At 35.6% G+C, this 23652-nt stretch overlaps 1 protein-coding gene across 1 annotated transcript in view; it reads left to right on the plus strand.

Annotated features, from left to right (window-relative positions):
* LOC119084025 (glypican-4) overlaps positions 1-23415 on the plus strand; it is a 63102-nt gene extending 39687 nt beyond the window's left edge. Inside the window, exons 2-6 of the mRNA XM_037193846.1 lie at positions 12353-12514; positions 20119-21153; positions 21206-21356; positions 21420-21589; positions 21792-23415. Coding sequence (XP_037049741.1) covers positions 12353-12514; positions 20119-21153; positions 21206-21356; positions 21420-21589; positions 21792-22144 — 1871 coding nt within the window. The 3' untranslated portion in view covers positions 22145-23415. The remainder of the gene's footprint in view (positions 1-12352; positions 12515-20118; positions 21154-21205; positions 21357-21419; positions 21590-21791) is intronic.
* The last annotated feature ends 237 nt before the right edge of the window (positions 23416-23652 follow it).

Raw genomic sequence — 23652 nt, forward strand, 5'->3', positions numbered from 1 at the left:
AAAATGTACGGAACATTTACTGAAAATGTACGGAACATTTACTGAAAATGTACGGAACATTTACTGAAAATGTACGGAACATTTACTGAAAATGTACGGAACAATTACTGAAAAATTACCGAAAATGTACGGAAAATTTACGGATAATTTACCGCGATAAATACCTTGATTCTCTATATCTCTATTGTGCTTGGCTCTTCGCCTTAAAATTTATTTCTCTTGATCGCATCCCAAAGTACATTAAGTGTATTAAAGCACATAGTAAAATGCAAAACAGCCAACACATTTTATTGAATGATGAATGGTAATTGTGCAAGAGTCTCGAATCGTTTAAGAGAAACAAGGCGTACACTTAAAAAACGTTTATTATTACACAATTTTATTCTTATTTTACCTCTCCATATCATGACCGATTTTAAGTGAATTGACTCTTGACGCGTCTATCCATCCAACAACTGGGATTTTGTGTTATGTTTTATGCAAATTGCCGTTAAATATATACATTTTATCAATAAACATAAAATTATGCTAATTAATGCTGATTAATTTGTTTGAAATTAAACGGAAAATATTCAAATAAATTGGTTATATCGTTTGGATCGATCGATGGTATGATTTGAGTTAATTGATTGGAAAATATGAAATATTCAAATTTTTTGACATTTTTTCTTCTTCTCGCTATTACAATGAAACAACAATGAAATGACACACACCAACTGTATACGACGCAGGCTGATCGTTTAACCAATTTCTATTTGAATATTTAAATTTTCGTTCAAATTTCTCACAGAAATGCTAATAAAATAGACAAAATAATAACCATCCAGACAGTGTTTACAGATGAATGAGTCGTCATCCATATACATGTTATCCATATTAGAATTTTATTACGTATGTGGCATACAGTTCACACATTTATACATCAAGCTTTGAAGTATAAAAATATTCGTTTGAATGTCATGCTATCTTGACGCCTATCTTTTTAATTTTATTTAAAAAAAAATTCTTTGGTTGGAGGTGAGCATTTTTTTCTTTCCTTTCGATACCTTATCGATAGTCGAAATCACAAACAACAACAGAAAAAAAATATTAATCTAACACTTCCTAATAATCTGCTTCGCTTGCCTTATAATATCAGAGCCCCGGTGTGTGTTGGCTCATCATAATATTAATACGGAGCACATTAAACTCTTTTGAAAATATCAAATAAAAATTTAAATTAGGGAAACGGGATTTGATTCGAAATAAATTAGTCGAAAAATTATAATTTCTGTGACATTTTTCGCTGTTTGGTTTATTTTCGATGGGCAAAAAATGAGGCTATCGACTTGGTGTAATTTTCGGTTGGACGGTTTGCAATTTATGGTTATGGATCGTTTGTTAGAATAATTATTTTTTATGTTTCACCTTTTTTTGTAAAAAGCGGAACTTAACTCAAAGGCAGCGGCACTCTTAGGCCCCCGATGAATGTGTACGAATAAAAATGTTCGATCATCGAAAACCTTTAACCTGTTACAGATGGCAAGCATACGACCAGTATTTTTATTGGATTCTGGTCTATTACTTCCATAGATCAAACCTTTTTTAATCGGTTTGTTTTCAAATCTGTTACTTCAATTTTTTTAACATGCATTTTACTGTATAAAGCACCATATTATACAGAGCTTGTCATTATTTTTGTCATCGTTATCGATAACAGATGAATAGCCATATGTGACTGGTTAAGTGGTTTTTGCGTTGTTTCAACATTTCATAAACGACAAGCATATCATTATAGAATCCTTTTAAATCTGTTAACCTATTTGTACAAATTATTTATTAATAATTGATACAAAATCTGTTACTTCATTTGTTTAAACTTCCATTCTGTTACATAAAAGCCCACAAAAGAGCTTGTGGATTAAATTTGTCGTCGTTGGCGACAACAGATGACTAGCCATTTTTAAGGGGATTATCGATCGATAAATAGTCATTTTCTACCCTCCGCTGAAACTTCGGAAGCCACCGGCGAAAAACGTTTTGTTTAAATAGGGAAAAATGTTGGATATGCAATTTCCAACTTTTCTTCCTCGTTGAACAAATAACTATTTATATTACAAGTGAGTATGCAGCGGTGCCTTCGGCTTGGGCTGTATGCATACTCGCGAGAAAAAAAAAACACTTTCCCGAGCTATGTTCAAAGCGTTTCATGCCTTCGTAGTAGAAAGTAGCTATTTATACGCCCAATGCATCAGAAGGGACTTAAACTGTTAAAAATTAGAAACATGAAAATTTCTTTAAAAATAGAATTAGGGGAGGAGAGTAGAGAAGAAATAATCACAGATCTGGGATCCAGCTCCAGTCAAATTGTTTTGATTTTAAATTTATTCCGTCGATCTAACTACCATCAACAACAATTGGGTATTCTCTAATACTATCCGCTGAGAGGTAATTAGAATTAATTGAAGTCACCATCGAATGTCTGATTGTTCGATCGAATGCATCTCTTTATTCGCCCTCAATTAAATTAAATTTGTTCGTGAAATAAACAAACCCAATGTGCCCAAAGCATTGCAATGATTATTTCGAAGACATTTATCGTTTTGCTTTTCTAAAAAGATGTTTTTTCTGGCAAAAAATCATAAGGAAATAAAATAAAATCGCCTGGGGACATGCTACCTGCAATAAAATCTACACAAAAAATTTTAGGTCAAGGGACAGTCATGGCGGTTAAGCTCAGGGCGAATCATTATATTCCAAACATTTCACTCCAATTTAAATCGATTATCTAGCTGGCTAATCGAAAGTTCCAATTATATTTTGTGAAACCCAATCGATACGACCCTTTAATACGACTAGTAGCTTCCCTTTTGGATGCTATACTTGAACACAAACATCCTTTTTCCGTCTTAAGCAAATCGAATAGAGAATTTATCTGCTTTCCATCGAACCAAACTCGGTGCTTAAAATTAACTCAAATGAGCCACTTCCTTATCAGATTAAGCGAATGGTAACATTGCCAGAAAACTGAAATAAAATAAAATCGAAATCCATTTAAAGAGCGAACATTTTCTGTTATAAATAATGTATTTATGCCCCTAGCCCAAGGATACGTTTCGAAAAACATACAGAGCCAAAAATGTAACAACGATATACCGTACTTATTATAAATGTGTATACACACATCTTCCGTTTATTGCATGTGGGGTGTGGAAATGAATGTCGGATGTGTTTTTCAATACCATAAACGTATAAAATTTCTATGAGTATTCCGTTTCGCAATCGGGTTTGTTGTAAATGTAAATATATATCTGAGAGTCGGGGGAAAAAAATTGTTGCTTTTTACACCCAGCAGACAGACGATTGAATATGGCAAAAGATATTTTTACTTAGAAATTTTCGTTCACTTCCACGGAGGAAGAAGTGAAACAACAACAACAACGAAATAAAAAACGAAGGAAGTTTAAAGAAATGTTGACGGTGACGTTGACTAAAAAAAGTGTCCGTAACTAAAGTGCATTACATTTTCTCTTCTTCTTATTTTCGTAGAAATAAATTGTTAAATACAATTTATTCTACAGAGGAGAAGAAAATGTGGTGTTTGTTCAGCAGTTTTTTTTTTGTTTCTTTTGTTGAAACGATTTTTTTTCCTTCGTAAGCACAGCATACGGTTGTGAGGTATTTAAAAAATTGGAATCGACGTAAATGTATATAATATACGATAAAAATGATACGAATTTTATTCTATAACAAAGAACGATATTAAGTTGGAACGACCGCATCAAATTATGAAAGGATATATGATTCACATTGTCTACGTGTTAGGAATGTCCCACCCACATAGTAAGGAATGCCATATAACATTTCTACCTTCATTTCGTAAAAAATAAAGAATTTATTGAAACGATCAACGGCTTTTCGATAAGCAATCCGAGGTATTTATCGACTTATCGATAAATGTCACCACTTTGAATTGTGGATGCACTAACACTAAGCAATAAATAAATTCAAGTTATCTCTACACGTTCATTCCTATGCAATTATTCCGAGAATTAAGTTGAATAATTTGTGAGTGACCCTTTATGAGACCCGTACGAAATACTGGTCTAATGGGTAGACTAATAAGGATCCATTGATTTGTGAATGAGGCGTTTGTTTTCAGTTATATCGAAAATCAACCTTGTTTCGAAGCTTTTTAGCCTTAGAGTATACTTAGTAAAACTAATGAAGTACAAGATTTTGTATCAAAGGTTAGTCGAATAGAGACTCGAATCTCAATTCTTACACTCTTGTGACAAGGAAAGATGAAATTGTAGACCCAGTCTAGAGGAAAATGTGCTAGTGATGGTAGACACTAGGTTCTTATATTTTACACTCACGTACCCTCTATCCAATTGCAATGAAAGCTGATTCAAATTAGTAGGATAAGCAGAAAATCAAAGCCAAAATCGTTTAGAACTCCAATCAGTGTTCATTTTTCTTGTTTACAATTGGAAAAAGATGCATTAGACTTTGTCATTTGCGCTGGTCAGTTTCTTATCGGCTTAGCGCCAAAAAGGGTAAAGCAATAGAGACCGGCTCACCTCCTATTCATCTTTTTATTGTTCTAGAAATTTTTGCTTTAAAATTACACGCCACGTCTGTGGAATTTAGACATGAATTTGCATCAGCTGTATTGCAGCTGGTCCACTCATCACAGACAAAAGTGCTTGTACGTCTTTATGCGGGTGAAATAGTTTGTGTAAGTGCACCAGCTGAAACAAATTCATGTCTAAATTTCACTGACGTTTACTGTAGTTCTACGTATATTTGAAACTACATCGTACGAGTATTACCCGCCGCCTCAAAAATCATCTGATTTCCGACGACAACTTCATGTCGACTCGTTGGTATGCGCGACGAAAAGATAAGGATATTATCACACAATTTTACGATGCACTTGTAATATGTAAAAGTGTTCCTCTCTCAGTTCGTTTTCTCTAGTTTTAATTTTTCCCTCACTTTTATTGCATCGCCTTACATCAAAGTAAATTTATTCACCATTTGAATGGTTGGTGTACAAGGAGGCACCTGTTCCAATTCACCTACCTGTTTGCTTATTCAATACATTAATGGCTTAATAAGCGATAAATACCGAAAAAAAATGCTCGAAAACTGAAAAAGATCCCATGCTCAAAATTGAATACTTAATTTTGTGAAGAGGAAAAAAAAAACAATTTTTACATCGTCGAAATAATCGTCATGCCACACCGAAGCGTATGTTAAATGACTTTATCAAATAATGGTCGAATGACCAAACTAAATAGAATTTTTTTCCTCGCTTCTTATTCACAGAAGAAGTGTGAAATTTCAAATATTCATGGTAAAAATTATCGAACGTTGAACATGTAGATATACATAATGATGGACCTGCAAGTAATGCATATCATTATAGGGAGTAGATAAAGTATCTAACTCTTTTTGTATTCAAACGGTATGCAATTGAGCTATCAGTACTTCCATCAAAAGATCCATATAAAGTTGACGCGGTAGCCACTTAGTCGTTCAATTGTCTCGTCGAAAACAATTAAGAATAAGCGAACATATTCTCATCCACCACTTCGTTAGTATATAGCGTTAGATATAACAAAAGTAAACGGTAGCATAAGCAGAATGATGTAGTCAAATACTATACATAGCACTTTCTACGCCGTGCATAATACACTAAGGGCAAGTCATGCACATGGGTTTCGAAACACTTTCGTTTAGGTATTATATTGAGCCCATTATTGTTCATGTACAGAGTGTGGCAATGCGCACGACCAATTTATCGATTTCTTGTTGAGAAACATGAAAGGGACTAGAGTTTGTTATTTTCCCTATGTGCGAATGGATTATGTACACACGGTGGAAAGCTGCTTTCATATGCCTTACATCATTGTACATAGGAATTAATGTCAAGTGGAAACCTATGTGAAGAATATAGTTTTCGTTTTGGGTGACACACACAGGAAAATTATTCAAATTTATCAACGGGAAAATGTTTATAATTCGGTTGTTGGTCGAGTTTTGGTTTGGAGCGACGGCCCGGCGAAAGAAAAAGGTTCAATGGGATTTCGGATTTTTTTTTGTGTTGACAAACATTGAACCCTATATAGGTGGTGTACATACAGTAAAAGGTTTTTCAATCATCCAACCCTTTTTTTGTTGCAATTCATAAATGTAATTTGAGAGGGTGTTTCATAAGATGGGAAAGTTTTCCGAAAAAACATTGCGCTCGGCTCAACCAATTAACGTCGAAATGATTTTAACGAGACCAAACAGAAATTGAATGTCGCAGTGAAGGGAATAATTAGGAAATTTTAAAGTAAATTAAATTTAAGGGCTTTTATGCCGTTGAGAGCGTGTCGCAACAGTAAAGCATTTTTGAAGGGTGTGTGATGTGTTACGGAACACTTTAAAATTGGGTCACTTAACGCGGTCCCATTTATGTTTAAATCGTTTAATGATGGTAAATATTGAACTTTAAAAATATAAATAGAAAATCGATAAACCCATTAGAAGACCGGCCACATATACGGACTCACTATTAGCGTCTCTACATTGTCTGGTACTTCAAATTTTAAAGCGAGAGTTCATATTCATCCCATTTCCAATTCGATTTAAAGACGACAATCATATACAGCTTCTGTAAGAACATGTTAACAGACCTATGAATTGATCACTTAGAAAGCGGCACCCAAATTTTCTAGTGGCGAGTCCATTTACCTCCCTGTGAACTAAAAATTTATATGTAAAATATCCACTAAACCGTTCAAGAACAAATATCACCTGACTTAGTACCTTCGTAGGAACCTAGATTCATTATTAATTACCAAATCTGTGACTTGCCCACTCTTCTGGCTTCTTTTCATGTGATTGTTACAGAATCTTTCACTTCTCTAGTCTTAGCACAAAAACCTTATCATTTTTGTGTAGTCGAAGCTAGAAGAAAATAGAAGCATTGTTGTCCTTAACCCTTTTGAACCCTTTTTTCCGCTGCAGGAATAGAAGAGTCTTTAGAAGTAGTTGAACGAATTTACGAGAAACATTTTCCTTTTACAAGTGTTGCAACTACTTCAAGTGGCCATTATATTAAAGCGCTAATTCATAACATTTAAGCGTCGCTAAAATGTTCGTTAGTGGCCCGATACTTGTTAAATGTTAACACTACCACACAAAAGCTTTTATTATTCGTATTCAGTTGCCATAAACCTATCAAAACATATCTCGCACTCCACATATCAAAACCAAATAATTCAATTGATTATGAATTGTATGGTGTGCATGGGGCATTTCCATCAACTGTAAATACGGCTAGAGTTCATCAAAAATGATTTTGAAATGCAATTGCTAATCTGCACTTGTGTGTTTTTGTAAATTCAAACAATGCTCACAACATAGTGTCTGTACAACACCCCTCATCCCAACTGTTTTGGTGGGTGAACAGAAAATATTTATATCGAAAAAGCGAAAGTTTTATTTTTCGATTGGTTAGCGCGAAAAAAATTTATTTTGTGGCAAATTCCACTGTTGAACAACGGATGAAGCAGACTAGCAGTAATTCAATAAAATTCCAATTAAAATTGGATCTGAACATTGTCATGTCAATTGTCAATAGTGATAATGGCGATTTCGTTGAATGGAATTATTGCAGTGCATAGTTTTGTATCAACAACCGCTCCCTAATTGCATGATTCATTTGACTGTAAGTCGTGGGTCTTACACCAACAAAAAACTCGAAAATTACTGACCGAAATTCCTCTACTCGTGACCGGAGTAATAATTTCTGAGTTTTTCCGAAAGAATGTAACATTTCGACGCGTGTGAACGAGAGCGAAGCGAGAGCTGTAATTCACACGTATTTCGCATATTTTATTCATGATCAAATGGGACGAATTTTCAGCAGATTTACTCGGTAAAAAATGACTTACAAAATAAAACATTTCAACGAGTGTGATCCTTGTGGCCAGAGCGAAGAGACTGCCGTAATTCACACGAGTTTAATTTTATGGTATTTTTAGAAAAATCAGTCAGTCAAGTTACCTGACCCACCCAAGTGGCACCGAGCGATGTTATAAACACAAATCTGAAATTCCAATCGCTTTCAATGGATGTCTTAAAAACAAAGTTATGACTGTAAATAGTGCGAAATGACTTGAAATCAAATTAAAATTTTCATTCTCTCCATCTGACAAAGAACTTCATTTAACTCTTAATTTTCCGTGTTAATGGATTGCATATTATAATATATCCGCAAACCGTGCGTTATGCTCCATTAAAATACAGATTGTGCATTTGTATTAAATGCACATATCCACATATGTCTGTAGCTAATCCGTACGCGTTGTTATGAAATCCCATTTCTGGTATGCACACCGTGTAAAATAAAACACTCTGCGATTTTAATGATCTTTTTTTTTCATATTAATTTGTTTTACTGAACTCCCAACAATCGATCTATTTATGTAGGCTCTGCTGAGTGTGTTTATACATAAATCCGAAGCGGAATATTTAAAAAATATTCAACATGAAATATGGTGGAGTGTGTGTACACCTTAAGTAAACAGTGGTCATCTGTTTTAACAGAGAAAATTACGTTAAATTTCTCGCTTAAACCATGTGATTCACAGACGAATATTTCTTGCGATTTTTTTTTGTTTAAAATGCAAAGGTGCGGTGAGATGGTGGTATGTGTCAATACAGCCGGGAATGTTTGTTTCAGTAAAACAATTTCGTTTTCCATGAAAACTATCCGAAATCCTCTAAATTATGTCCAATTTTCGATGTAATACAGCTGGCTGTATGGGGAAATTAATACATTTCGGCGCCATTGACTTCATACGGGATGAAGTAGTGCTTCAACATAAACCATAACTTCTTATTGCATCATTTGTTTGGTTTGGTGAAAAAAGATCTCTTCCAAAATGTAGGGCAAACATAAATTCCACTTAAAGTCTGTTTGCCTGTGTATGTTCGAGCTTCTTTTCGCTTGTGGTAAGCTCTGCAGAAGTGATTAATGTTTCTATTTACTTTAGTTGGTGTTTATCTGAAACATTTTCTCCCTTCCTACTACATTTCTTGAAGGCGGTTCGGTTAAAGCAAGTAGAACATCGTTTTTATCGACTCTCTTTTCATCTAATAAAAGTCCAATAACATCTTCAGCTACCCGCTGAGAGATACTCTCACTATCCACTGAGCGTTATGGGAAATTCACGAGTTACAAAACAAAACAATCGAATCGATAACTACAACAACATCGATGCATGCCACTCGGCTATAACATGAATGATTGGATGGGATTGAATTTATGTATTAGAAGAAAAGTGTCCATTCCACATACAATACGACAGATCACACTGTCCTTGAATTCACATTATAACTATTATCGTCTGCACCATTAAACGTAATAAATGTCTTTTGTTTACGCAGAACCAGCACAGGAAAGATGTAATTCCTATCAATTACATGATATAGAATTTCACAGCCATTAAATGTGAATGGCATGTGGGCAGATAAATATGTAGAATTGGATGAAGTGGTCGACGTTTTATTTTCGGTTTAGATGATTGGAAACGACATTATTGTTGAACAGAAATTTGCCTAGTAACTCTAATCGACCAAGATATGATAACGATGTCGCTGTATTAGATTGACAAATTTTGATATAATTCCTACATTGGACGTCAGTGAAATTAAGTGAGAAATTGCTTCAGCTGTTTTTCAGCTGACCCACCAATACAAACAAAACTTCTTATACTCGATGATAGGGGTCGAAAACTTACATGAGCAATGGTAGTTGTAAAACAGTAGAAAAGATGTATAAGTAGTTTTGTTTGAATGAATGAACTAGCTGAAAATCAGCTGAACCAAATTCTTGTCAAAATTTCGCTGTCGTCGTCTGTATACTAATACATCAATTATATAAAACGAACAAAATGCCGATTAGAGTAGACTCATTTAATGGCCATCAACGACAGATGGCATTAAGAGTCAATTCGCCAATTCGTCAGCCAAATTTTCATTTTTTGTACGCAAGCGCAGAAAGCGTCATATATAACGATATACACAAGGACTTGCGTAACTTTTTACTCTTTTAAGGGTTTTTGACCGGTGTATACTACGCCGTAGCTGAAATATTCGATATGCACATGACCGCAAAACCTCTCAAATTTGTTGAATTGCAACAGGTACAGCATGTATGTAGTTGTGGGGTGCCTAGCAATGTTTTAAAGATAGACTATGTTCACTCTGCATCGCTACACCATTTCGCTACAGTCAAAGAGGCTTGTCGACCAGGGCCTACTTTTTGGAAACTAATTTCTTGAATTTCTCGAAATTTCTCAAATTTCTTGAATTTCTCGAAGTTTCTCGAATTTCTTGAATTTTCTGGAATTTCTTGAAATTTCTTGAATTCGAGAAATTCAAGAAACTTTGAGAAATTCAAGAAATATTTCTCGAAATTTCTTGAATTTGTCGAAGTTTCTTGAATTTCTCAGAGTTTCTTGAATTTCGCGATTTTCTCTAAAAGTTTCTAAAAAGTAGGCCCTGTTGTCGACTATGAGCAAAATGTAAGAAAATAGTGTTTTTTTAGAAAGAGTCCCTCGGAATCGATCAGTTATGGGCTAGAATTGTCCCCCAGATACGTTACTAATAAAAAAAAAACTATTTTGGACGAGAATCCGCACCACAAAACTTCTGAGGTCAAATTTTTTATATGTGATGGCGACTGAGGTCAGCTACCATAATATGTGATTGGTCCCTCAGAACAATGATGTTGCAGAGATACAGCACTCTTTGAAAGTTGACCATACTTTGATTGATGGCTGGCCATGGGTAGTGAGTGCGGAAATCAGGGTGGGCTCAATTTGTCGGCCAAGCCAAAAATCCTACAAAGATTTAACTTTTTGGGTTCCTCCTTCCTCAAGATATTGCTAAAAAAGTGTATTCACCACCCCTTGACATCATATGACATGTACACACATTACACCCAAACTGGATTTTTTTTTTGTAAAAAATAGCAGACACCCGTTCGCTAGAATTGAACGTAGAATCGAATGAACTATAACTCAATAATATCGGAGATAGCTTGTTTTCTAAGTGGTCGAAAAATTGGCAAATTGACTCTTAAATGTTACAATTATCCTAATTCCGACTCAGACTTCATTGCATCCAATAACTGATACTTTCACCTCAAATCACGCACCAGAGTCTATTTTCGAGAGAATATTTTTTTGCTCGGTTGTCTATGTTAAGCGTGGATCATTCATAAATTACGTAATGTCTTTTCAGTGCTTTTCTACAATAGCTCGAACAATACATGATCTGCGAAGAATACGTTCTATCTCGAACATAGTTTTAACTATGTGGAGTGTGTGTTTCTCGAGTTATTTCAGATTTAATTTCGATGACAGCACTGAAAAAACGTTACGTAATTTATGAATGATCCCTATGCAAATTTGTCATTAGATCATACACTCAAGGATTGCTGTCCTGATGGTTAATGACCTTGACGTAATATGCATACAAAAATTCTAAATTTATTTATTATGATATCACCCCGCAACATGACAAATAAATTGAAAGACAAACTACAAATCTACCGATGAAACAACCAAACAAAAAACTAATTTCAATAAAAATTAAAAAAAAAAAAAAAATTTGGCGAACAAAGAAATATTCAAATGTTGCCAGTAAATTCGGAGAGTAAATTAGTTTGGGCGGTTAAATTAAAAAGTTGATTTACGGAGAAAATATGTTTTTCTGTGGCATCTAAATGTGTTTATGACCACTTCCTGTAACCCATCTGCATACATGTGTGCTATTCACCAGAGCTGATGTTATAAAAGAAATGTTGTGTGGAATATGTGTGTACCTCTAGTCGCAGTCTTGTATACAGATATTACAAACGTATGCAAACAAAGCGGTAGCTTTTAAAATTTCAGGTCACATATAAATTACAACCGACGACGAGAAGAGGAAAAAAAACCAAATAAATTTTAGATGAGAAAAGAAACAAACAGCAAACCGCAGCGTATACACAACACACACACTACTGATGTTAAAAGCATAATAACATTGTCACCTTTATCTTCTTTAAATCGTTTTTAATCTCAAAATTAAGATTTATAATTGCTTTTCGTTTCATGTTCAATGCATTACCCTACATAGCATATTATACATTAGATTCTAGATGAAACAATGAACCCGCAAAGTTTTAATCGCCTTTTTTTTTGTTTCACCTTTGAGCAACAGCAATAAAAACGGAGCGTACGCTACAACATAAATTCTTTTTAATTAAACAGAAGAGAAATTTCGGTTTTATTGCATCAAAAATGTTTTTTTCTTATTACAGATATGGTACCGCGATACTGTGAACCATCATCGGGAACATGTTGCACTTACAGTATGGAAACGAAATTGGCTGGATTGTCGCGAATGCAGCTGGAAAAAAATACCAAAGAATCTATAGGCAAATTGGCGTCGGTGTTAGCGACCAGAGCGATTAAATTTAACGGTAAGTGGCTACAGAATTGCACGTTACATCCGCCAATTGAGAACGATACTTTCGTCCGTATTTACAACTACTTGAAAATTACATTGGGCTTAAATTAAATTAGTAAAAAATACTATTCGACATATGGTCAATGGTCACCCAGTATCGTTGTTGAATAAGCATTTTACCAACGACAATAGATTCTATTACTTCAATTGTTCTAAGTATCTGAACCGCTGCAAAATCTATTACTTCGTTAGTTTTAACATTCCATTTGCGATAAAAGAGAACTTTCGACTGGACAAAAGTCCGCGGTGATGATGATCTACAACCATGCTGCAGATTTTGAAGAGTTTATGTTCCAAAATCTGAAAATAGATCTGCTTGGAGACACATTGTTATTCAGCTGAAAAATTTAACTTATCGACCCCAATTGACCCAAAAACGACAATCCACATAGTGTGTTGGCTATCTACAATGGATAAATGGTTAGAAATGCTGTCGCTGCATTTATTATACTTGCAAGAGTTTCCAATGAAACAATTTTCCCAATTTTCCCTTCTGTTTCATCATTCTATGGTCGTAATGCGACAATCAACTGACATTTTTATAATTTTTAATAAAGAGTTTCAAGTTGTCAGTCAATCAACACTAAATACCTTAAGTTGACAGAAAACATCTTTTCGAAAGCGTCATAATAACCCAATATACTCTACCTAAGACATGTCGTGTCTTGAGTAAAAAATTCAAAATTTCGTTGGATTGAAAATGCATTAAATCATCATCGTGTGCTCTCACTCGTTCCATTATTGATTCGTTTGCATATTTCGATTAAAACCAATTGTTCGATTCGAGCCCAATTGTTATGGCATCATTTTAATTACAATTTCATTTCGATGCATCCGACCGAGTTGATTTGATTTTCCGATAAGGCAGCGATATTGACAAAGCAAATTTGATTGGATATATCGAACTAAAAGCCAAACAAGAACGTTTTATCGCAAAGCAGACTTAATATGAATGTCGGCAGATCTAGGATGAGTGTACGGTTTGTTCTCTGCTTATTGATGAGTTCTATTTCAGATCTCCCACTCATAACTTCCATAACTTGTACGAAAACACAGAAGGGAAACTCTCTTTATGTTGAAAATATTGAAGACGAAATGACTCTATGCCATTTTGGGGACGTTGATAAATGATGCTTCTGATTTTGTTTCCCATCCAATTTATCCCATATTTCATAACACAACCGATTTGATTAATGCATCGATTTTCGTAAATTCGGGTGCTAAATCAATGAATACAACGATGATAACATTCTATCGATTATGATGCGAGTGTGCATTTCGCAATTATATTTAATTGAACCGTTGAACCGAACAAAATATTTTGTGCACATATGTGTTCACCGATGAAAATATAGTTTTTGTGGTTTAATTAACTCGCAAATTAATTCTTTTGCCGTCACGTTTCGATTATGCAAATCGATTACCGAACAATGATCAAAGCATTTTTAGTCCATTTTGGATAACACAGGTCACTCCACACCACAAAATTGTTCGCTTGTTTTATTCCGCTTACCCGCAGATTTGCTCTCCGAACAATTTATTTTTTTCTGTACTGTTCCATTGAAGCAGGTGCGACACAAGTTTCAATCCATTTCTGTTCTGAAGAGCAGGCTTGTCTCGTACGTAAGAATCAAACGTTCAAACGTTTGAGCTTCCAGTATAGCCCGTCCTGGAATCATTTTCACGTCAACAAGTAGAGGAACCTACTCTATAAGTTACACTTCAAAGGTACCTTTATCGTTCATGCTTGGTGCCAGTGGAAAGACGGTTTTTTGATGTTGATGTTTCTGTTGCTTTTCGGTTACAGCCACATTTTTACCCCTGTTTTTAATTGCTCCTACCTCTGTGAAGGTGAACTTTAAACACAATGTCTGCTCGAAAGTACTCGCCATTACCTTTCAAACGTCCACCCCTCACGATTACTTAGCTTTCATGTATCTGGAAAGAACTCCATAAGAAAAGTGAATATTAGGAAAATGCGTCCGATTTCGGTAGGAATGTTTTCAAAAGAATCCATCTAAGGGTTGCAAGCTATTATTCATTGTTATGACACTAAGAATGTCGTTGTTTTCTGCATCTATCGACAGTGGATTTGTGAGACGAAATATGATTTCACAAAAGTAAAAAAACTGAGTCCTACCAACGCACCATGGTTGATATTTCCATCAACAAGCCGATTAAGGTTGAATGATACTCAAAAAGCGCCACTTAAAACAATTTTCAACAAAAGGGTTGAATAAACCCAAGCTTTTAAAACCAAAATCCCAACTAAAAATGCTTATTGTGTGAGTATATACGACGCTTTGTTATCCACGTGTACTTTTATCAGCATTTTTTTTTGTTTAAAGCTGGGAAAAGCGATTTTTTTTCGTATTTTAACACACAGGTTTGAGGTAAGAATCTAAAAGCCGTATTTAAAAGGTTGTGGTAACGATTTTCTAAATGAACGAGGTCGATAAAAACTGTCAGCGAACACTGAATCTACTACTTCATTTATCCAGTTTTCTGTTACTTTCCAATAAGAAAAGTCGATGTAGCTCAGTTTCGTAACAAATCTCTTCCAGTCTTTGAATCTATTACTTCAATTTTCTTATCTACAATTTCAGTAAGTGTATAAGCGAACTGCAGTGAGATCTTATCGCTTATTCTTGTCACCGTTGTTGATAGCAGATGAAAATTTGCCGAATCCCATCAGGCTCATTTGATGGATTCGCCCCATCACCCATTTTACTTGGATCAACTAAACAATTCGTCTAATAAATCACATTTTATGAATCGTTTTAATTTCAACTATCTTCAATTCGATGTATAATAAGTCATTTTTACGGTCTCCATTCAAGCAAATAGATAAACTCATTCCCGTATACACACTGACTGCCCGTGTGTCGCATAAATATATCTATATATCCATTCCAATCAATATAAAATTGAATATTATGTTTCTTCAGCAGTTATCACAATAAATGTCTGGTGTGTGAACATTTTTTTATCGTTAAAATAATATTTATCGACAACAAATCACACGGTTTTTGTGTTCGAAATGATAATTTTTTTCCTCTCTTTTCAAGATTTTTTTTTCGAATTTATTGTCATTGTGGAGATCAAATGTGGTAACCTCGACAAATAAGTTTGAATTGATAAAACGATCACCGTTGTCGTGGTGTATATGTATCTGCTTAGCTAATTTATATATGCGCGCAACTTTAAAAAATTAAACCGATTTTTTCCAATGCACAGTCACATTTAAATATTCATAAACCAGAGAAGAAGAAACAAAATTAAAAAAAAAAAAACAAAATCGAGATTTTCGTCTGTTCGTCTTATTGATTTATACACTCGCGGCATAAACAGCATTCGACAATGATGATGATGATGATGAATATATTATTTCTCTAATTTCATATTAAAGCAATTAAAAATTAAAATATTAATTTGAAAAAAATCAAAAAAAACATCCAATCGTTTTCGATTGAAGTGTTTCGGTATATTCGCTTCATGTTCATCGAGCTTGTTTTTTTTTTCCTTCTGCGGTGATTTAATATATTGCGTCTATGAGAAGAATCGCATTATTACACTATCCCATCGTCCACATATAGCCACTAGCCACTCACCGTAATTTATTTACGCTAAATTATTGATCAAATTTATTCAGCACTATTACAGAGTCGGAGCGAGAACCGAGTCCATTTCAATACTGCACCCAGGCCTCAGATACGTCTGTTGTGCATCCTAACGAAAAGAAAATTAGGCAATGACTTGAAGTCTAATATTATATGCTTCCATCCATAGATCATAGATGTAGCAAATACTAGCAAAGGATTTCGACCTTCTTATTTACTGAGTTTGTGGTTTTCCTACCTCGTTTGAGTTGCCCTGACAGAACTGACATTTTGCTGATGGTTATAGTAACAACTGCCATCCACTGAGAAAAGATACAGTTACAGTTGGACTAGCTACTTCTTTATGTTAGGACAGGTCATCCTCTTCAACGTGGACTCGTTCGCGTCCTAACGAGAAAGATATTACTACGCATAAAACTTTCATTTCTTCATGAGGAAAGGTGTCGGCAAGGGTACGCTTTTCTTGTCATCATTCTGTGGAACACGAATAAGCTTTCATGCCTTCAATACGATTGTTTTCATACACGTTTAGTTCGAAGGTTTCAAAAATGTCTAGCCCCTCTCAATTCTTTTACTTCTTTTGTTGTATCAAACATTTTGCATAAATTCAGTGCGCATCGCTTAGTTTTGTCGTCGATGACACATTTCTCCGTCAATTCTAAGAGTTTGGTGACACTATTGGTAAATTACAGACTGAGCGCAGCGAGTGAAAAAGAACTCAATTGAGTTTCTCAAAGACCATGTACTTGTTCGAAATAGTATCTAGTTACGGCTCTGTGCTATCGCAAGAATCTCGCATATTTTGCTGTTAAATATATTTGCATTTCGTGCCTTTTGTGTGAAAATATATTTCAATCTTTACTGAGAGTTTTTTTTCCCCGATTGGCGTCGTTGCTACAAATAGAATTTAGATAAGCGTGTAGCGGCGCATAACATATAGTAATAGTTAACAAAATGCAATTCAATTCGATATCATGAATCATCAATGGTTTCTATAATTTTTGAAGTCTTGCATTTCGTTGGACAACCACATTTTTTGATGCCTACACGAGTGCCTACATCTAATAAATGCATCTAGAGCTAAATGTGTTTCCACTAATTTGATCGTATTAGTTGGTTAATTACGACACTTACGGCACATCTTATCAAACGTGTTTCTTCTTTGGAAATAAATTGCCATTTAGTCACATATCAATCAGCCCATTTCATCACATTCCTAAGGGTAAAGTTATGTTTGCTCCATCACTATTAATAGCATCGATGTCGGTAATTACAAAATGAGTGACGTAATCGTATAAAGGAACAAATTCAGCAAGATAATTACATTCCTTTTACATTAAATTTGGGGCCATATACACTGTCTGCTGACTACATAATGTACGACTTAAAATGATAATTTCCCCATCTTCCTGCTAGCTACAAATGGTTCTTAACAGTAATTGGAAATCTTAATTTGTTAGTTGAAGTAGAAAACATGAGATGAATTGAACTGAACATCGAATTGTTGATAAATAATTTAAAAGGGTATACGGCAAAGGGCTACGTTAGACATGAATTTCACAGGATTTCCATTAGTAGAAAAGTAGAAACGAAACGTTGAAACGAAAAATTCAATTAAATTAATAAGATAATTGATGAATCGTTCGCTTATCTTTTCTGTTTTATTCTGGAACATATCGAACACCCAGACATTATGAATTTATTCTTCTACGTTTACCTGGTCGATTTATCATCAAATTAGAAAAAAAACCAAAACTAAAAATCGAAATTCCTTAATCTCTTCCAACAAAATGTCTAGGTACTTTCGTGTTATAAATGAATCCAAAATTATCTGTTGACATTCAATCTGTTGTATTGCAGTGATGCATTTTCGAATAAATAACTTTTGAGTTTTGTTCGATTTTTTTATCATTTCCAGGGAATATAATTTTTTTATCTTTCTGTGCCTCCGTGAATGATAAACGATTTTGTATTGAGCGATGTATATACAAGACGTTTGGTGTTACAATTTTTTGTTATTGAAACGTGGGGTTTTTCTATAACAAGTCAAAACTTAAATCACTTCTCCCATAATATTCAGTCGAATATCGTCTAAGACACAGCGTCATCACTACCTTTATACAGACGAAAATATTCAAAATCCACGTGCCAAACATAAATATTCGCATTACGTGCAGACGCAAGTTCAAAATTTTTCTCTCATTCTGCGGACGATCTGTAACGTTTTTGCTATGACTTTGGTTTATTTTTGAAAAGTTTGATAAACTCAGTTTAATGTTTTGCGAATAACAATCGTAGTTAAAATCTTGTACTTCGTTTGTTTAAAGCATCGCCTTGTGTTTTGTACCAGACGTTTACTTCAGTAGGCTTTAACAAACATATTTGAATTTGTTAAACGAACCAAATTACAACACTTTTGCGCTTGACGGAATGGCCATTCGGGCGTTTTACGAATAAAAATGCACTTCGTTCCGACAAAAAATTAAACGTCAAAGTAATAATCAAATCTTGTACTTCATTTGTTTAAAGTATAACTTTGTGTTTGGTACAAAATCTATTACTTCAGTAAACTTTAACAAATAATTTTGTTAGACGAACCTAATCACAACTCTTTTTCTTGACGTATTTTTCAATGAAGTGTTCTAGAAGCAGATTCTTAATTGTCAATTGTCTATCACAGTCAGGCCGGATGGCTTGAAAAAGCCCTTCGGGCGTTTTACGAAGAAAAATTGTAAAATTCCTTTCGTTGCACTTCTTTTCGACAAAAAATGAAAAGTACTTCTGGCATTACCTGAATACCCATGGCGCCAGTTCCAGCCTGATTTGATTTCAGTCTTTCTTTAAAATTGGTTAGCTTCAACTCTTGGCTATGTACGTACAGCGTTTCGCCTGATATGCATCCGCATTCGTCAGACATACAAACTAGGGTCAATTTCCAGACTGATATACCGACAACAAAGCCATGAGTAAAGGACAAGTAAAGCCATGAAATCTGGAAGATTTTTTTATCGATATCAAGCCAACTGCTCACTTGAAAAATAACATTTTTAATTGAGATCAAGTCAATATTTGAATATCGATTGTTTAATCAATCCATGGAGGTATATGATGCGCTTATTGAATTTATTTAATCTGAGCTCTGTGTGGTTTTTATTTGGATTGTATATACCTATCTACACACGATTGCTCGCCGGTTTGCATGGAGTAGCTGTTCAGATGTAGCAAAAGTTTTTGATGAAAATTCAAATTAATTATTTTGAAATCAATGTTTAAACATCGACAGCTATATATGGTGCAGCGTCCATTCAATGTATTTTTAACCGAACGGTTTGCTGTTCGTTTGATCGGTCGAAAGAAAATTGAATTGTGTGAACAGAATTAATTGCATTTTCCTATCGGTGTTCGATTCAAAAGCAAATATTTAAAAAAAAAAAAAGAAAATGCTCGACGAACTCAAGTTAAACATCGACACGGTTGGCCAACATTTTTCCATTCTTCAAATATTTTCATTTCCACTTCCCAATTCGATTTTCTTTTCTTTTCTTTTTTTGATTTGAAAAGAAAGGAAAAACAATAAGCAAAAAACCGCATGCCATGAGCGTGATTATTGGCAACACATTTTTTCCCTACCTCTGATTCTTTCGTGTAAAAATAAATGCACGCGACTTGACGGATCGCTGTTGATAAGAAAAACTGCTGGAAACTTTCGTTGAACATTCTGCGGGTAATTGAATGTTCTGTAACTGAAACAACTGACTTTTCTTTCTCTCTGTAAAAATAATAATATTTTCACTTCGAAACTGTTCTGTGATTGGCTTTCAATGCATCAAAAAATATCTCTTGCCAATCGACAGAAATGTTTCCCAGAAAATAACCTCAAGTGTGTATGGGGAGCAAAACCACATTTTAAACTCAATTTTCTTTCCAATTTTTACAGATTTCTTCAAGGATCTGCTAGCTGAATCGAAAAAGGAATTTCACGCCATGTTCAAACGTACATACGGTGTGATCTACGAGCAAAATTCGTACGTCTTTTCCGATCTGTTCAACGAACTGGAAAACTATTACATCCGCGGCAAGGTCGATCTGTCCGAGGCAATGGACTCGTTTTTCAACACATTGTACCAAAAAATGTTCACCGTGCTGAATTCGCAGTACACGTTCGACGATAAGTATTTGGGTTGCGTCAGCGAGCATATGAAAGAGCTGAAACCGTTCGGTGACGTACCTGATAAGCTATCCGTTCAGATCAAACGTTCATTTGTAGCGACACGTACGTATGAACAGGCACTGGCGGCCGCTGCAGATGTTGCCAAAAATATGATCAATGTTCGTCCCGGAGCCGATTGTACGGTTGCTTTAACAAAAATGCAACAATGTGGTGCCTGTAAAGGCTTCACCGAGAAACCGTGCTCCAACTATTGTGTCAATGTGATGAAGGGCTGTTTGCACTATTACAACGAAATCGACGCTGAATGGGATAACTTTGTGCAGTCGATGGAAAAGGTGTCTGAACGATTGCTGGGACCGTTCAACATTGTGATGGTAGTGGAACCGATCAACATTAAAATATCCGAGGCGATAATGAATTTCCAGGAGACGGGACAGGACATATCACAACAAGTTTTTCATGGCTGTGGACGACCGCAATTGGGTCGACGACGACGAGCAATAAGTTCAAAATTTTTTACGTCCGAAGTGAAATATTTCGATGAGATCGACGGTGATTCGGATAATTTTTCGTTTGACGAAAGTGAAGCGGCGAAAAGTGGTGAAAGTGATCGAGTGAAACGAACAGCTGAACCAGCTAATCGGGAATTGCAATTCGAACCTTTACACTTTTCCAATAAGGACGATGCCGACAGTTCAAACAATAATAACGGCAACAACAAGGGTAGAAGAAAGAACAACAAGAAAAAGCCGCAGATGTCGGTGAAGAGTGACGATGAAACCGATGAAAATAAGGAACCCGGTAAGTTGTGTCATCAGTTAGTCCTTGGGCATTTACTCATTCTTTTCGACAGTTCTAGACAAATTGGTTAAGGACATTCGTCAGAAAGTGAAAGATTCCAAGAAATTCTGGTCAAATCTTCCATTCCAAATTTGCAACCACGAAGACTTCTCCGTACCGCCAGGAATCGAAGCAAATTGTTGGAACGGTTACACCATCGACAGGTAAATTACCAAATTTCACGAAAGTTTTTCAGATTCTTTTTCAATTCGAGTTTGTCCTACCAGGTATCCGCACTCGATAGTTACGGACCAAGGAACCAATCCAGAATTTACATCGACTGTTGGACCACCACGCCAAAGCTCACTGATTGCCGGACAATTATTCGCACTGAGAAACGCTGTCGGTCATCTTAGGAATGCATACAACGGACTCGATGTTGAGTGGACCGATGTTGGTGAGTATTTTTTTGTAGAAATCATAAGGTGACGGCACCAGTCGCCGGATACGTATACCCGTAGTTGAGCCCCTACTGTTCGGTCATTCATATAGAAACGTTGATCAATGAATGAACAATAAGTGACCGACTACTCACATATGTCCATCCTACGACAAATCTTTCACTCCACTAATCACATACCTTCCTTCCTTTCAAACAGAAGAGCCATATTACGGCGGTTCCGGTTCCGGATCTGGTGCCGGCGATGACGACGACGACGATGACTCCGGTTCGGGTCTCAGTCCGTACGACTATCATCCACGGATGCCCGATCACACTGACATCAACAATGTTGGCATCAATACGATACCGGGAAGCAACAGTGGCGTTACGAATGGCACAAAGGAGATCGGACACGGTGACAATCATCCGTCGTCGACGGATGGCACCGATGATGGCGATAGTAGTTCGACCACACGAATACCGCCAATGTCGTTCCAGCGAGCATTGCTCACCTATTTCTTCCCCGTTTATATGGCGTGGTTTGGCAGAATTTTCTGTGAATTGCTGTGATCTATTTAAGAGAGATATTAGGAACGACCGATATAAGATAGGGAACAAACAAAAAAAGTTGAGATAAAGTTGAGTTGCACAAGCTTGTGCGTAGTAAAGCGACGGCAGCACAGGTCAATGTAGTTTTTTTTGTTAACAAAAGAAAATTCGTTTCCCAAAATGTTTACGATGTGGACGAAAGTGATTACAGGCAAAATTTAGGATTTTTTTATTATTAAATAAATTGTGTCCGCGATGTACAATGGTGTAAAATTATATATGTGTGTGTGTCCCATTTGTGTATGGATATGGTGCGTACGAATAGCGTTTGGTGTGACCTCTAATGTATACTTTCTTTGTAATCCGAATGACTGATTTATTATATGTAAAATGGAAAGAATAATTTAAGACTAAAAAAAAATTAATTAATTTAAAGCTGAGTTGATCAGCTGACAATGTGTCACTCGTCGTAATGTCTCACCCCATTAAATTGAAGCAAAATGTAATTTCGTCGTTTCGATACATTTGAAGGCGAAATCGAAGCAAAGAAAAACTTTTCTAACTCAATCCACCTCTGAACATCCAACATTTGACTGCTGCATTTCGACAAACGAATTCTGTGATTCGAGGCCCAAAATGTTTGATCGTCGGACATTCATTTGTCTTGGAAAACTCCACTCATTTTCAAAAAATTAGAAGAAATCGGAGAATTACAAAGAACTGGGAGAATTTCGTGGAGAAATGAACTGTCAAGCGTCAAGGTCTTGCTGTGATCGTTTTTAATCGGAGTCATTGGATGGATGTTCAGTAAGTGGAGAGATTTTCGAGTGAATTTCGCTGGTGACTGAAATTATTGGAGAAAATTTAATTCGTTTGTAGTTAGCTAAAAAAATGACTGATAGATAAAACGACCAGTCAAACTATTGTGTCAGTGCCATGAAGATATAGATGAGAGCATTCTTCATAGATCCAAAATTCGGTCCGGGTTTGGTTGACATATCGGTGAAATTCACTAATCGATTTTCGTTGAAACGAGACATTTTTTGTTGCCAGCTTCACACTGCCCAAGGTTCGGGTTGATCTGTTTCAATTCACATTGATCCGGACCGGATTTCATTCCGAACTGACCTAAAATTTCAGGTTCGACCCGAACTTCATCTGAGCCTGAAATTTTTCGATTTCGATTTCAACGTTCAACCAGAACCTGAATTGTTTCGACCCAAATCTGAACTTTTACTTTCGGGTTTGACCCGATCCCGAGATTTTCAGGCTAGATTACGGAAAATTTCGGGTCAAACCGAAGCCGGCCCGTAACTACTGCCATGCTAATTTAAAATTGGCGGAAGTTTTCGATGAAGATTGGTCTCATGACATGCTGTACCGCGATCCTATGGCGATTGATCTTTCAGGTATTTTCTATCATGGGAATCACACTCAATTACGAAATCATAACAAGCAAAATGGTCACAACACCGTCACAGGCTTTCGCCCAGCTGTCTGAATGACATTTACCAACAAGCCTTATATGT

The sequence above is a fragment of the Bradysia coprophila genome, unplaced genomic scaffold (assembly GCF_014529535.1).
Source record: "Bradysia coprophila strain Holo2 unplaced genomic scaffold, BU_Bcop_v1 contig_732, whole genome shotgun sequence".
Lineage (NCBI taxonomy): Eukaryota > Metazoa > Arthropoda > Insecta > Diptera > Sciaridae > Bradysia > Bradysia coprophila.